This window comes from Centrocercus urophasianus, unplaced genomic scaffold, assembly GCF_019232065.1.
Source record: "Centrocercus urophasianus isolate 14NV4802_14NV808 unplaced genomic scaffold, USGS_Curo_1.0 seq_29, whole genome shotgun sequence".
NCBI classification, from domain to species: Eukaryota; Metazoa; Chordata; class Aves; order Galliformes; family Phasianidae; genus Centrocercus; species Centrocercus urophasianus.
In genome coordinates this window covers 8,426,587-8,438,954 of record NW_024884855.1, presented here as the reverse complement: position 1 = coordinate 8,438,954, position 12,368 = coordinate 8,426,587, and the positions used below count along the sequence as shown (strand labels likewise).

General features: G+C 51.2%; 1 protein-coding gene across 1 annotated transcript in view; it reads left to right on the top strand.

The window, feature by feature from the left end:
- The window catches only part of ALKBH5 (alkB homolog 5, RNA demethylase), a 17,111-nt gene extending 6,060 nt beyond the window's left edge, over positions 1-11,051 (top strand). The window contains exons 3-5 of the mRNA XM_042827869.1: positions 853-933; positions 4,932-5,087; positions 6,794-11,051. Of these exons, the coding sequence (XP_042683803.1) occupies positions 853-933; positions 4,932-5,087; positions 6,794-6,977 (421 nt within the window). The 3' untranslated portion in view covers positions 6,978-11,051. The remainder of the gene's footprint in view (positions 1-852; positions 934-4,931; positions 5,088-6,793) is intronic.
- The last annotated feature ends 1,317 nt before the right edge of the window (positions 11,052-12,368 follow it).

Here is a 12,368-nt window from a genome sequence, read left to right as displayed (position 1 = left end):
TGTGTGTGTGTGTGTGTGTGTGTGTGTGTGTGTGTGTGTGTGTGTGTCTAGCTGCAAACCCACATGAAACGGCTTCCAACCTTCACGTGAGGCTGGGAGCACAGCACTGCCCTGCACAGTTTCTTGGAGACACAGCGGTTCCTGCGTTGGGTTCACCCAGGGCACGTTGTGCTGCCGTTCAGCACTCCTTCACCCTGAGGCCTTCCTGTCCTCGTCGGCCATTTCAGGAGGCGTTTCACTTCTCCTTCCCCATGCCGGACTGGAGGAAGCTGCTGTGCACAGCAGCAGGCAGAGGGCAGCCCGCCCCTCATTAGCACCTGTAATGATGGTGAGGAGGATGAGTGTCAAAGACCCCCTCAAAGATGCTCGGGCAGCAGCTGCTTTTCAGTGTCTCTGGTTACACCCCGTGTCCGGGCACACTGTGCATCTTGGTGATGATGGATGGCTTTTTCTCAGTGAGATGCTTGAGAGCAATGCGGTGATTTTTTTTATTCTCTTGCACGCCAATCTCTTGATGAAGCTTTCGTAAATGAATTGGCTGAATTTACACTCCATAAACTCATTTTCAACATGACTTATTTCATGATGTTGTGGCAGGTGGCAGTTTCCTCTGGTGTATGCTAAAAAAAAAAAATTAAATCAACAATAAAAAAAAAAAAAAAGGCCTGACTGTTCCTGTGCTCGTTCAGTAAACCCAGCTCCTGTGTGCCTGGGGAGTGGTGTGGTGTTTGGAGGAGGAATTTGTGGGGGAAGTTGGGAAATGGCTGGCCAGAGCGCGCTGCTGAGCCTGGCAACCGCTTTACCCTCCTGCCTGTCATCTTTCTCACCACGGCTCTTTGTTTTTGTTGTCAGTGGATACGCAGCCGATGAAATTACACACTGTATTCGACCACAGGACATCAAGGAGAGAAGAGCTGTCATCATTCTTCGAAAGTAAGTGTTGAAGCCTTCAGGACAGTAAGGCACCCTTGGATGCGGTGGTGTTATTTTTATGGTGCTTTGCAAGGAACGCTTTAAAAGATGCCTTGCTTGTTGATGTGCTGAGCTGACCTTAAATCTTTGCTAGATCTCCCTCTGATGCTCATTTGTGTCTTGCCATACCCATCGCTTGGTCAGTGGAAATAGATGGAACTTGTTACTGCAGAGTTAATCGCTTCTTGGCTCTCTGCAGCACTGCTTCGTTGTTGTACCCGAGTTTGCCAGCACTGTTGGTGTCCAAGCACCTGGCTTTCATTGCCTGCCTAACCCCAAGCAGCTGGGGTTTCAGACTCTTGCTTTGGGCTGCATGTTCAGGTGTCTGATCGTATGATACCAACATAGCTGAGTCACCTGGACAGTCCTTTGAAGCTGATGCTTATGATAAAGAATCTCCTACAAAGCAGACTGCTTTCTTTGGAGCATGCATTTCATTTCCTGGAAGGCAGAGGAAGTTGCTGGCTTTGAAGGGAAATAAATGCAGCAAATTCAGCAGTCAGCTTCCAGAGCTCATCCTTTGAGGGTGGTGCTGGGAAGCCAAGCTCTGTGAGTTGCATCTCATGCTCCCTGCTTTAGAAGATGTGTTGTCTTGGTCAGCTGATGGCACTTCATCAGTTGATTTGATGTAAACCCAGAGAAAACCATGAGCATGGTGGCAGGGCTGCAGCTGTGGCTCAGGCTGGCATGAGGCTAGCAGGAAAGCCGTCTAGATTCAGAGTTGTGGAACTTCTGGGCAGCCTAGCTGGTTCCAAAACAAGTCTGGTGACATTGTGAAGATAAGGCACAAAGCCAGCAGAGTGGAGTTGGACGTCTGGATAGAGTGACCCATGAAATGAAGGCAAATGAAGCAGCCCTGCAGCATTAGCAGAGCAAAATCAGAACAGACGTAGGGAGGCAGGATGAGATGTGGCAGGTGAGAGAATAGGATGAAAAATGGATTGGAACCAAGCCCTCTGGTTGCTGATTATTGACACAAAGGGGGTAAGGTGAGATGGCTAACAACAAAAAGCCTGTTATGTTCATCTTGTTGGTTTCTACAGCCAGTGAGAAGCAGTGAGTGCTAATGAGCCCCAGTGAAAGGCATCTCCAGATCCCATGGCAAGAAAGACCTGAATTTAGGTGCTCTGGGACAGAGAAGCTGCCTGTCCTAAACTGTGGAGCAGTTCCTTGGAAAAGAGAGCTTTGGCTATGTAAACTAAAGCTGCTGAAGTAGTGCAGATGTATAATGTACCTGTTTAAAGCAGCTCTACTTCTTGCCTTCATCAGCCTCTATAAGCTAAGGGTGTGTTTCATTCTAGCCTGCCTGCCCTCAAAGTGCAAGTGGGCAAGCATGTAGCTAGCCAAGGCGTCCTGCTGCCTGGCTGAGCCGGGCAGTGCTGCTGAACAGATGAGGCCTGTTAGCACCCAGCAGAGCCATGCTGGCTGCATTGGCTCAGCCATCCTTCTGCAGCAGTACGCCCTTCTGGCTTCCCTGGAGGAGCCTGAATTGCTTAGTGTCAGAGCAAGTGTGTCTCTGTCCAGTCATGCACAGACAGCCATGGGCTGGATGGACTGGATTTCTCTCTGAGAAAAGTGGGAACTCTCCAGTCATTATTTCTGTCTAATCTCCATAGAGCTTAGCAGTCCTGGGGGACGCGTGGCTGTCGCCTGTTTGCCAAGGGGAGCACTCTGACTGTTGCCAAATAGAGCTCCTTCGTTGTCGCTTATCCCTTGTGACAGGGACTGTCTCCTCAGCTGGCCCTGGGCCCAGGCAGGCACGCACAGCAGGGCTGCAGTGACCTTTGTCTGCGCCTGCATCCCTGGAGCATCTCTACTGCCATTCCCCAGTCCCAGATCATGCGACTGGTGCAGTCTGAATTAGCAAGTTATGCAACCAGGAAAACAGCCGCTTCCGCGAGCGGCCTGCGTGCACGCGAGGCTGGGGAGCAGCCTGTGACCTCGTAAAACTCATCTTTCATGGTGAGAATGAGCCCGGAGCTTTCCAGAAGAATCAGGCACCCTGCGGTTGTGTCACAGCGGCGTAAACTTTGCTGCTTGCAGGAGCTGTGAATAAGCTGGCAAAGGCTGCTGGGCCCCAGACTCAGGAGTCTGGATCTGTTGCCTCTGCTCTGGGCACGTGGTTCTGGAGGCTGTTCTGACGCTGCCAGCAAAAACTGAGCTGGAGAAGTGGCTGGGTTTTTCAGGATGCTTGAGAGCAGCGTGGTTACCAAGTAAGTCGGCAGCGCTTCAGAGCTGCTGCGTGATGGTATTTGCAGTGCTCCCTGCGTGTCGGAGCGCAGGGCTGCAGGGAGCCAGCAAAGTTTGGAAGCTTTGAGCCAGGGGGAAGGAATGATGTGCTGGATTTCAAGAGATGCTCAGAGAGGTCGTGTGGGAGGTGGGGGGTAAAAATGAGACCTATTCAGGTGGGTCTTGGAAGTCGTTTTAGAGGTCTCACACAGCCACATTTAAGCAATTCTTCGTAGGCCATCACACAGGCGAGTAATTTTATTTAATTTGAACTTTGGTAGGTAATTTACTTTCATTTTTAGCATGGCTCTTGCTTCTCTCCGCTCCTGCAGCACAAATCTGTATTGCTGTGTGGAGACGGAGCATGGCTGACATCCTCTTGCCTTTGCAGTATATTTGCTGTGATTTCTTTATTTTTAACTGCAATCATGTAGTTGTCATATTTAAGAGGTAATTGAACAACCTGACTTCTCTAGGGCAGGATCAGCAATGCCTTTACTGTCCTAGCTGGATCCCGTCCTGGAGCTGAGAACAGCTCAGGCTGATGGCTTTGCAGCCTGGCCAGCTGCCTGTGGAAGTTTCCTCATTTCTGGCATACCCACCTTCATTTTTGCCATCCTGGCATCGCCCTGGTTAACTGGAGTCTCTTACTGGAAGCACAGAGGAAGCTTGGCAGTTGAACTTGCTTCATAACAGGAGTTTAGGTTAGAATTATCTTGCTTCAAAAGCTGAAGTTAAGCACTGAGGGACAAGTAGTGATTCTTCCCTTTCTTTTACCCAGACTCCTCTGGTATTCAGCCCTGATCCTGCAAAAACAGACAGGCTGCAGGAACAGCATCAGGATGCCCTTTTTTTCTTTCCAGGAAGTGGCACTGTGGGGCACCAGCACCACCTTTTACTGTGTTTTGCTCATTCTTAGGCTTCAGTTTGTGTTTTGAAATAGACTTTAGAAGTTTTTGCAAATTGAACCTGGTAATTACGTTGTGCTGGGAGGTGGTGGTGGCACCGTGCGAAGGCACTGCTCTGTCAAGCTTTCATCTGTGCTGCACGGCCATTGCTCAGCCTCTTGCCTCTCTCCATACATGCATAGAAGCTGCTGGCTGCAGCCATGCTTGGGCCAGGAGCAGTGGCAGCTTTATTCCAGCATGAGCTGCTGTGCTGCTGGAGGGGCTGTGGTGTGGCTGCTGGTTACTAAACTTTGACTCCTGCCTTAAACCTTTCAGTCGAGCTGAGAAATGCCTGACCCCATGAGATCCCAGAGACAGTAAGGAGTTTCCAGATAGAAGCAGTTACTATCAGTGTTGGTGTTGATGGATCTCACAGTGCATCTCCCAAGTGGCTTAACTGGAGTTGCAAGTTATTGAAGAGTCGCTGTGATTTCATAGGATGTCGCAGGTGCTTGAGCACCTCTGCTCAATATCCTATCACTGTGATTGCAGTGAGCCCAGCACCTTTCCTGTGCGTGGTGGCCATGCTGACCCCTAAGCCTTCCTGTCTTTAGAAAGCAGTAAAGGTTAAAAGCTGTAGCTTCAAGTAGGAAGAAGCTGCAGCTTGTTCTTCTGTTGGATGTAACAGTCCTGACCCTCTTTCAGAGCTGTGTGCCTGGGATTGAGGGTTCTACTTCAGTGCATCTAGGACAAATACCTATTGCAGCCTGCTAGCAATTCAGTTGAAATACTTTGCAAATTCACTTCTTTTTTTTTTTTTTTTTTTTTTTTTAATATTTGCAGAACAAGACTAGATGCCCCTCGATTGGAAACAAAATCGCTGAGTAGCTCTGTGTTGCCACCAGGTTACACCTCTGACCGCCTGTCAGGAAGCAACAGGGACCAGATCTTGAAACCAAAGCGGTCCCATCGCAAAGCAGATCCTGATGCTGCTCACAGGTGAGTTGATCTTGGCCAGGGGGGAGTTTTGGGTGTCATCTCTGGGTCACCAAACATCTGAGGTTCCTGGTCTCTGGCAAGAGAGCTTGCACAGCACGCTTACAGCATCCTTTGTACTGCTTTGCCAGGAGCTGGGAAGCACCTCCCAGGTGTGTTCTGTGTATGGATCTGTTATCAGTGAGGTTCTTTATACGTTCCTCCTAGGCTTGTGGAGACTAAGCTCTGGCCGTAAGCAGCTTACATTGTTTATCTTGTGAATGGCATAATGAAGAAGCAATAGATTTGGCTGCCTCTTGATAATGCAGTCATTCAGAACAATGGTTTCCCTGCAGCTAATTATTTTTGACCTCTATTGCCAAGCAACCTGTGCAGGTGTGTTGAAGTATATTATGAAAGCAGTCTTTGAGGTTTTGTAAGCTGGGAAGGGTGAAGGTCTCCTTAGGAAGCTCCATAGATCTACTTTGCTTCCAGAGCTGTGTGTGTGTGTGTGTGTGTGTGTGTGTGTGTGTGTGTAAGGCTGACCTACAAGAGAGCTCCTTGCTGAAGCTCCAGACAGCTTGAGCTCTGTGGCAAGGCTTCCCTTAAACACCACCTTGCTTTGTGTGAATGTAGTGGTAGCCAGTCTGCCAGCTGTCATGCAATGTTCCTGGTGTTCTCTAATTCCAAAGCTCCCCAAGGATAGAGGTGGCATTCTCTGCACATCATGTGAAACCAAAAGGCTGGCGTGGTCGTGGAGCTCAGCTGTTGTGAAGTTCCAGCCCGTGTTTCAACCTGTCCTGGTGAAGGAGAAGGGTGGGGATGGTTTGTTTATGAGCAGTGTTCATTCATCAGAACTCAGGATGACTGGGCACACAGATTGCAAAGAGGAGCGAGGCTGCAAATAAAATCTTACCTCTGAGCTCCTGCGTGTGATTCAGGGAGTGGTCATGCAGGGCAAAGTCTGCAGATCCGTGAGAGCTGACGTGAAGGCGGAGATGCGCCTTACTGGGATGTGAGCTCAGGGTAGTGCCCTGCAGTGGATGGTATCTGAAGACTCTGAAAGGTCCAAAAGACTCAGCGTAGTGCCAGTAAATAGGGCAGATAGCACATCTGTCAGAAGAGCTCAGTAGTTGGCACCTGGGATAAATGTGAGTGCTCTGTGCAGCTGTGAATCCTGCCAGCATGGTCATACCATAAACTGAACTGAGTACAGGGGAGAACAGAGGCAGCTTTACATAAATACTAATTGCACTGTGATAATGTTTGAGAGAACTAGGATGAGGACAAAAGAGCTCAGAGTTGTGGTTTAATCCTGCACTGCAAATATCCTAGCAGCTTAGCACAGAGCTGAGCTCGTTTTTGAGCTCCTCCGTAGGAGGCAGACCCCTCTGCCAATGGAATGTTTATTGGTACCACAAGCTGCACTTCAGGAGGGCTGATCAGGCTGCTTGGAGGTCTCCCCAGTGGGGCTAAAGACCAGAGCTCACTATGTGAAGGCTGAGGACTCACACTTGTTCAAGGAAAGTTCTCTGCTTTTTCATGGGACGTGCAACTCGGCGCTGTGCTCTGCTCTGTTGAGAGCCGTGGGCTTAGTGCTGGGAGAGCAGTGTGGAAGAAGTCACTCATGGTGCTCAACATATGCAAAAATCCAGATGGTATCCGCACAAGGAGTGCTTGAATCCTGTTGTGGATGTGTTCTCACCCCCTCTTTCTCTCTTTCTCCGTAGGCCACGGATTCTAGAAATGGATAAAGAGGAGAACAGGCGCTCAGTTCTCTTACCAAAACATAGGAGACGGAGCAACTTCAGCTCTGAGAACTATTGGCGAAGGTCTTACGAGTACACGGAGGACTGTGACGAGGAGGAGGAGGATGGCAGCCCGGCTAGGAAAGTTAAAATGAGGCGACACTGAGGAATGCACTTTCCAGGCTTGTGAAGCTGATGAGATTGGCCTCTAGTCTGTGAAAACTTTCTCCTCCCTCTGGCTATTTTCCATTTAGCTTCAGTTTTGGTTTTTTCCTTTCAGGCTGAAGAGTAAACAGGAAGGATCTAGCGATTTGTTTTTATGAATGGAGGAATGCTGAGACGTGTGTAAGGATGGAACATGTCCAGTTACACGTGGTGTCCTGAGTTCTGGGTCTAATGGGCATCTCTACCATAGGAAGCAGACAACGTTATGCCAGGCTGTCTGTTGGGATTTCTTTGAAAACACCAAAAAGTTTAACTGTTTCATTGCGTAAGATTCAAGAATTGTATTTTGTTTTGTTGGTTTCTTTTTTCTTTTGCTTTAACTTTCTTCTTTTCCAAGTGTTCTAAATATGATGTTGTTAGACCCCAGGAGCTGAAATTCTCTGTGGTGGCCTCGTATTTCTTGCTTCACCAAAGGGCTCCTTGGTCTGCTTATACCTAATTGTTGTTGGGTTGTGTTTTAAGGGTGTGCCCTGCAGTAACTGGAAGTTTGAAGCTTTGCAGACTCCTTTTGCTGCATTGATTACAAAGGATTTAGGACATTTGTGTTGCACTTTAGTACCAGTTTTAAATGCCATAGATTTCCTTTCCAGTCCGTTTTCCCTAACCAGCTTGGGCTCACAGCTTTGTGTCCCTGTGCTGCCCTCTCCAAGAAGAATGTACTTAAGCTCTGGTTTCTCAGTGCTGTTCTGACCAGTGATCTGTTTTGGCTGAGGATGGAGCTGTGGCTGGCTTCACTGGTGTTGGTCCAGTGCTGACCTGAGGTCTGTATTGGAGCCTGGGAGCTGCAGAGCAAGGGACTGCATTGAGTACGTGCTGCTTTCCAGAGCTAGAGACAGCAAAGAGGAGTGGGAGGGAGGCTGTGCTAGGGGGAACGCTTGCCTTGGGACCCCCTGAGAAGATTTGGGATGCTGCTGGGTACGGAGGAGCTCTGTTTTGGCCCACAGGATGTTCATCAGCTACCACTGCAGCAGTTGTCTGATGCCTTCTTGTTTCTGTGCGTATTCTGAGGTGGGGACTCTGCTTGCCCCAGGAAGTGATGAGAGGTGTGAGATGTCTCACCCTGTGGAGGTGACATTAGAAGTCTGCCTTCTTCCTCGTCTTTTCTCACCAGTTTGTGTTTTCTCTGCCTGAAATCTGTGTTTCGCAGGTTTGGGGCCCGACACCGTATTTAGAACCCTACTTTTAAGAGTCTTTCTCCAATTGATTCTTTGAACCCGAGTGTTGGCAGTTGTAAGGAATAGTCTTATTTTTAAATTTTTACTGCTTTGTTCTTCCTCAAATTGTAGTTTTTCTTAGTGTTGTGTCCCCCCACTCTTCATGATCTGCACGCTTGGCAATAAAAAGATGTAATATATTTTGAAACCCGTTTGCTGCTGTCTTGAGGAGCTACTGGTCAAAAAACGGGCACTGTTCCTTAGTGATGACATCTGGGTCTCATTGTCTTTTTCCTTCCCTGCTGACTTCTGCAGCTCCCACCACTCGTCTGTCCTTGGGCTCGCTGCTGAAGCTGGATCCAGCAGTTACACTAGTGCAAAGGGAATTGCTGTCACCCTCAGCACGGCACTGAGCTGCAGGAGGTTTTGTAGGTGAGGCTCCTACTGCCTGTCTTTGATTCTCTTCATCTGATTGCTTTCCTGGTGAGAGCTCTCATCGGCTCGCTGTGCAGCTTTGAGAGCAGCCTCATGGCCAGCATTTGAAGGCACTTACCTGTCTTGTCAGAGAGATCTGGAAGTTCATGCATCTGGGACTTCTGAAAGGCCATTATCAGTCCACACTCAGCATTTGAGGCAGCATTCCTCCCATTCCTAGCTTGTGGCAGAGAATCCAGGCCATCTCTTGGCTACAAACCCCGTTTTGGAAAGCTTGGCATTCCCCAACAGCAAAACAGCATGCAGGGAGCAGCGATCTCTTCTCCTTATGGCTGGTGTCTGCAAACATCTCTGGCAAGCTAGAAACCTGCTAGTGGGATGCCTGGGGTGGCTGTTCCTAATTCTGGTTTTGCTCTGGACGTGCCCCATTCCCTCCAAGGGCATTAGGCTGTGCTGCTTTGTGCTGCTGGCAGTAGCAGTGCAGAGCCACCTGTTCTCCCTTGCTGGAGGTCTCTGCTCTGCACAGCCTGCTCTCCCCCTCTCCCAATTTTATGCCTACCTCTGCAATATGGATACTATACTCTGGTGTCTCAACTCACAGTGAAGGCAACCTGCCTTCCCAGGGCCACTCCCTGAAGCAGCAGGAGCACTGTGACTCCCATGGGACAAGATAATTTCCACTAAAGGCTGAACAAAGCACCCTAAGGTCTTACCTCCTCGCCTGGTACCGTCACCTCATCCCAGTCCTTGTGCAGTCTGTACATGTGCAGGCATCCTGCTTGTCCCGTTGGGTTTTGTATTCCTGCATGCCTCCTCTGGGAGCTCTGCCCTCCTTTTCCTCATCCCAGGTCTGTGTTGTGGGTCTGAGCTGGCAGCCATTGCTGGAGCTGCTCTCCTGCCGCCCTCTGCTTCGTTTTGCTTTTAGTTTTTGAGCTGACTGCTTGGGCCTTGACACCTTGGCAAGAGTGGGACACAACCGATCTGACCCATAGGATCTCTTGGGCAAGAGTCCCCAGCGTGCAGGCAGGCCATCTCCCCCACTTGTACAGACATTTTGTATACACACGGATGTATATGTGTAGATACATGGTTTTTTAACTCTTTTGCACTGAACAACATTGGGGCGAAACCTTGATTCGAAACAAGACGACACCTTTTTCACATGGATCCAGATGTCTAGATCCCTTACTGTGACCTGTTTGGTAAAACCGTGGCTCAAAACACTGCTGATGGTTGTACCTGTTCTCTGTCGTGGCTGTGTGAAGGCTTCAGTCAGACCAACAGTGTGAGTCTGGTGTGAAGATGGGCTCATGTGCAGGCCTGACCAGGTCGGCTTCTTTGTCTCCAGTAGTTCAGCCATGCAGTCCTAACTCCTCTCCATCCACCTGCAGCGTGCTGTGTAACCTGCTCACCCGTCCTGGAGCATGAGGCTGTGTATGATGTGATGACCCCACGAGCACTCAGACCCACAGCCCAGACCATGAGAACTGTCTTTCCTAAGGAAGGGGGAGGTAGATGGAAGTTGTCCCTGCTTTTTTGCCAAGGGAGGAATTTGGGTTTGCTGCCCTTACCTGCACGTTGAGAAGATTCGGCGATCCAACCAAGGCTCTTGTGGTGGTTGTGTAGGCTCCACTCGTCCTCTGGAAGAAAACCCAGGGCTGTCTGCCAGCAGTGAGAGGTGAGCTGGCCCAGGGAGGGGCTGTCAGCCCTGTGAGCAGCTCCCAGCCTGGTGGAGGCTGCCAGCTGTGATTTCCACCTCCCTGCAGCATGCAGGGAAGCCCCAGTTTCCACATTTAGCCCTGAACTCAGGGCTGAGACACCATCAGCCACTCATGCTGGTTTCAGAGATGTCCCAACCCAAACCCGTGGTTGGGAATGGACTGGAGGGGGGCTCAGAACATGGCCATGGGGTCTGACTCCCCATCCAGAGGCAAGTTGTCTTTTGTCTGCCAATTGCCCTCCTTTTCCTGGCGAGGAGGAGAAATGCTGAGCCGAGAACCACATCTCTGCTCCTTCCTGCCCCCCCTGCCCACACTTAGAAGTTCTGGCTGACTTTAATTTTGTTTTATAAGATTCTAATTTTTTTTGTTACAAATAATAATAATAAAAAAAAAAAGAATAAAAAATAAAAAAGAAAGTGGCAATATTTTTTTCTGTAAGCTTTTCCTAGGAAAAAGCGTGGTTTGTAACAAAGTTGTACAGTTCTGAAGTTTGAGATACGAGAAGTACTGTGTGAAACGCTGTAAATGGGGCAGAGATTATTTTATGTACAGTCTGACGCAGGGGTATACTTTTAATTCTGGTTGATTCTTAGGAAGAATTTGGTTCTTCACTGTCAGGGTTTGGAATTTCATGGTTTCATTATTATTATTATTATTTTTTCTTGTATAGATTGCTGCATTAATTGAATAAAAGCAGAAAGCATCGCTGTGCCTGCCTGTGTGGTGGGGCTGGGATCGCTGTGGGAGAGGGGAGCTCTGGGAGGATGCGTGTGCTGCCCTGGAAACCAGGACGGGGTTGCAGTGGATGCTCCCTGCCTGGTTCTCTTCCTTGGTTCCCCATGGGGCAGGTGGTGGCGATGTCCCTGTTGTCCCACCGCGCTCTAGTCCAGAGGAAATGGGTCAACCCAAGGGGTCTGCACCCTGTGCTTCAGCCTCATCGGGGCCCCTTGCAGGCTGTGCCTCCTGCGGGAGGGCTGGGTGCTGCCTGGCGTGGTGTCCTTCCTCCTCTTCTTCTTTCTCATTCTCCACAGATTTCTCCCAAAAGAGAGCAGTCGGGTGCCTTTGCCTGGGCTGCGATGGGCTCACTGTGGCTGGAGGTGTTTGAGGACCATTGAGGCACTGAGGGATGTGGTTCGGTGGCACAGTGTGGGCGGTTCGGGGTTGGACTTGGTGACCTCAGAGGGTTTTTCCAACCGGAATGATTCAGTAGTTCCTGGCCAAGTCCCCATGCTGTCCCCACACGGTACCACCGCGTTCCTCCTGTCAGCCCACAAGAACCTCTCACACTAGGGGTGCCAGGATGGCTGCTGGTCGCCCTCCGTCCCCACCCCAAAGGCCCAACCTCCCCCAGGAGAGAACCTGAAGAGGGATACCGAGGCACGAGGCCTCGCAGCACAGCCCCGCACCGTGCGGGCGGCCCGCCGTTACTCAGCGCGGAGTGCCGGCCCAGCCCTGAGCGCGGCGCCCAACTGACTCAGCCGGGACCGGGCCCTGCGGGTGAGGCCTGCCCTGGGCCGCTCCGTGCGGTGAGCCCCGGCGCCCAGCACCCCCCGCGGCCAGGACGATCGGCCTGGAGCCGTCCTCGCTGCCCCTCAGCCCGGCCCTGAGGAGAAAAAAAAACAACGAAAGAATGAGGGAGAAAAGAAAAGGGAGAAGCGCATCGGCTGCCATAGAGGGCTGCGGGGCAGCAAACTACAACTCCCGGCAGCCTCCGCGCCGGCGCATGCGCAGCGCAGACAGGAGGGCGCCGCCGCGCCGCCCGTGAGAACGCGCGCTGATTGGCGGGACGCGCCGTCCGTCAGGGCCACACCCCGCCCCGCCGCGGCGGTGCCTGCCCGGGGCTCGGCGCGCGGCGCGCGGCGCTCGGAGCGGGGGGGGGGGGCGCCCGCACCGGGACCGGCACCGGAGCGGCACCGCGACCGGGAGCGGCACCGCCGGCAGCGGGAGCGTCTGCCCCGGGATCACCGGTCCCGCCCTCCGCCTCCCGGTACCGAGCCGAGCCCCGCCGGCCCCACCATGATG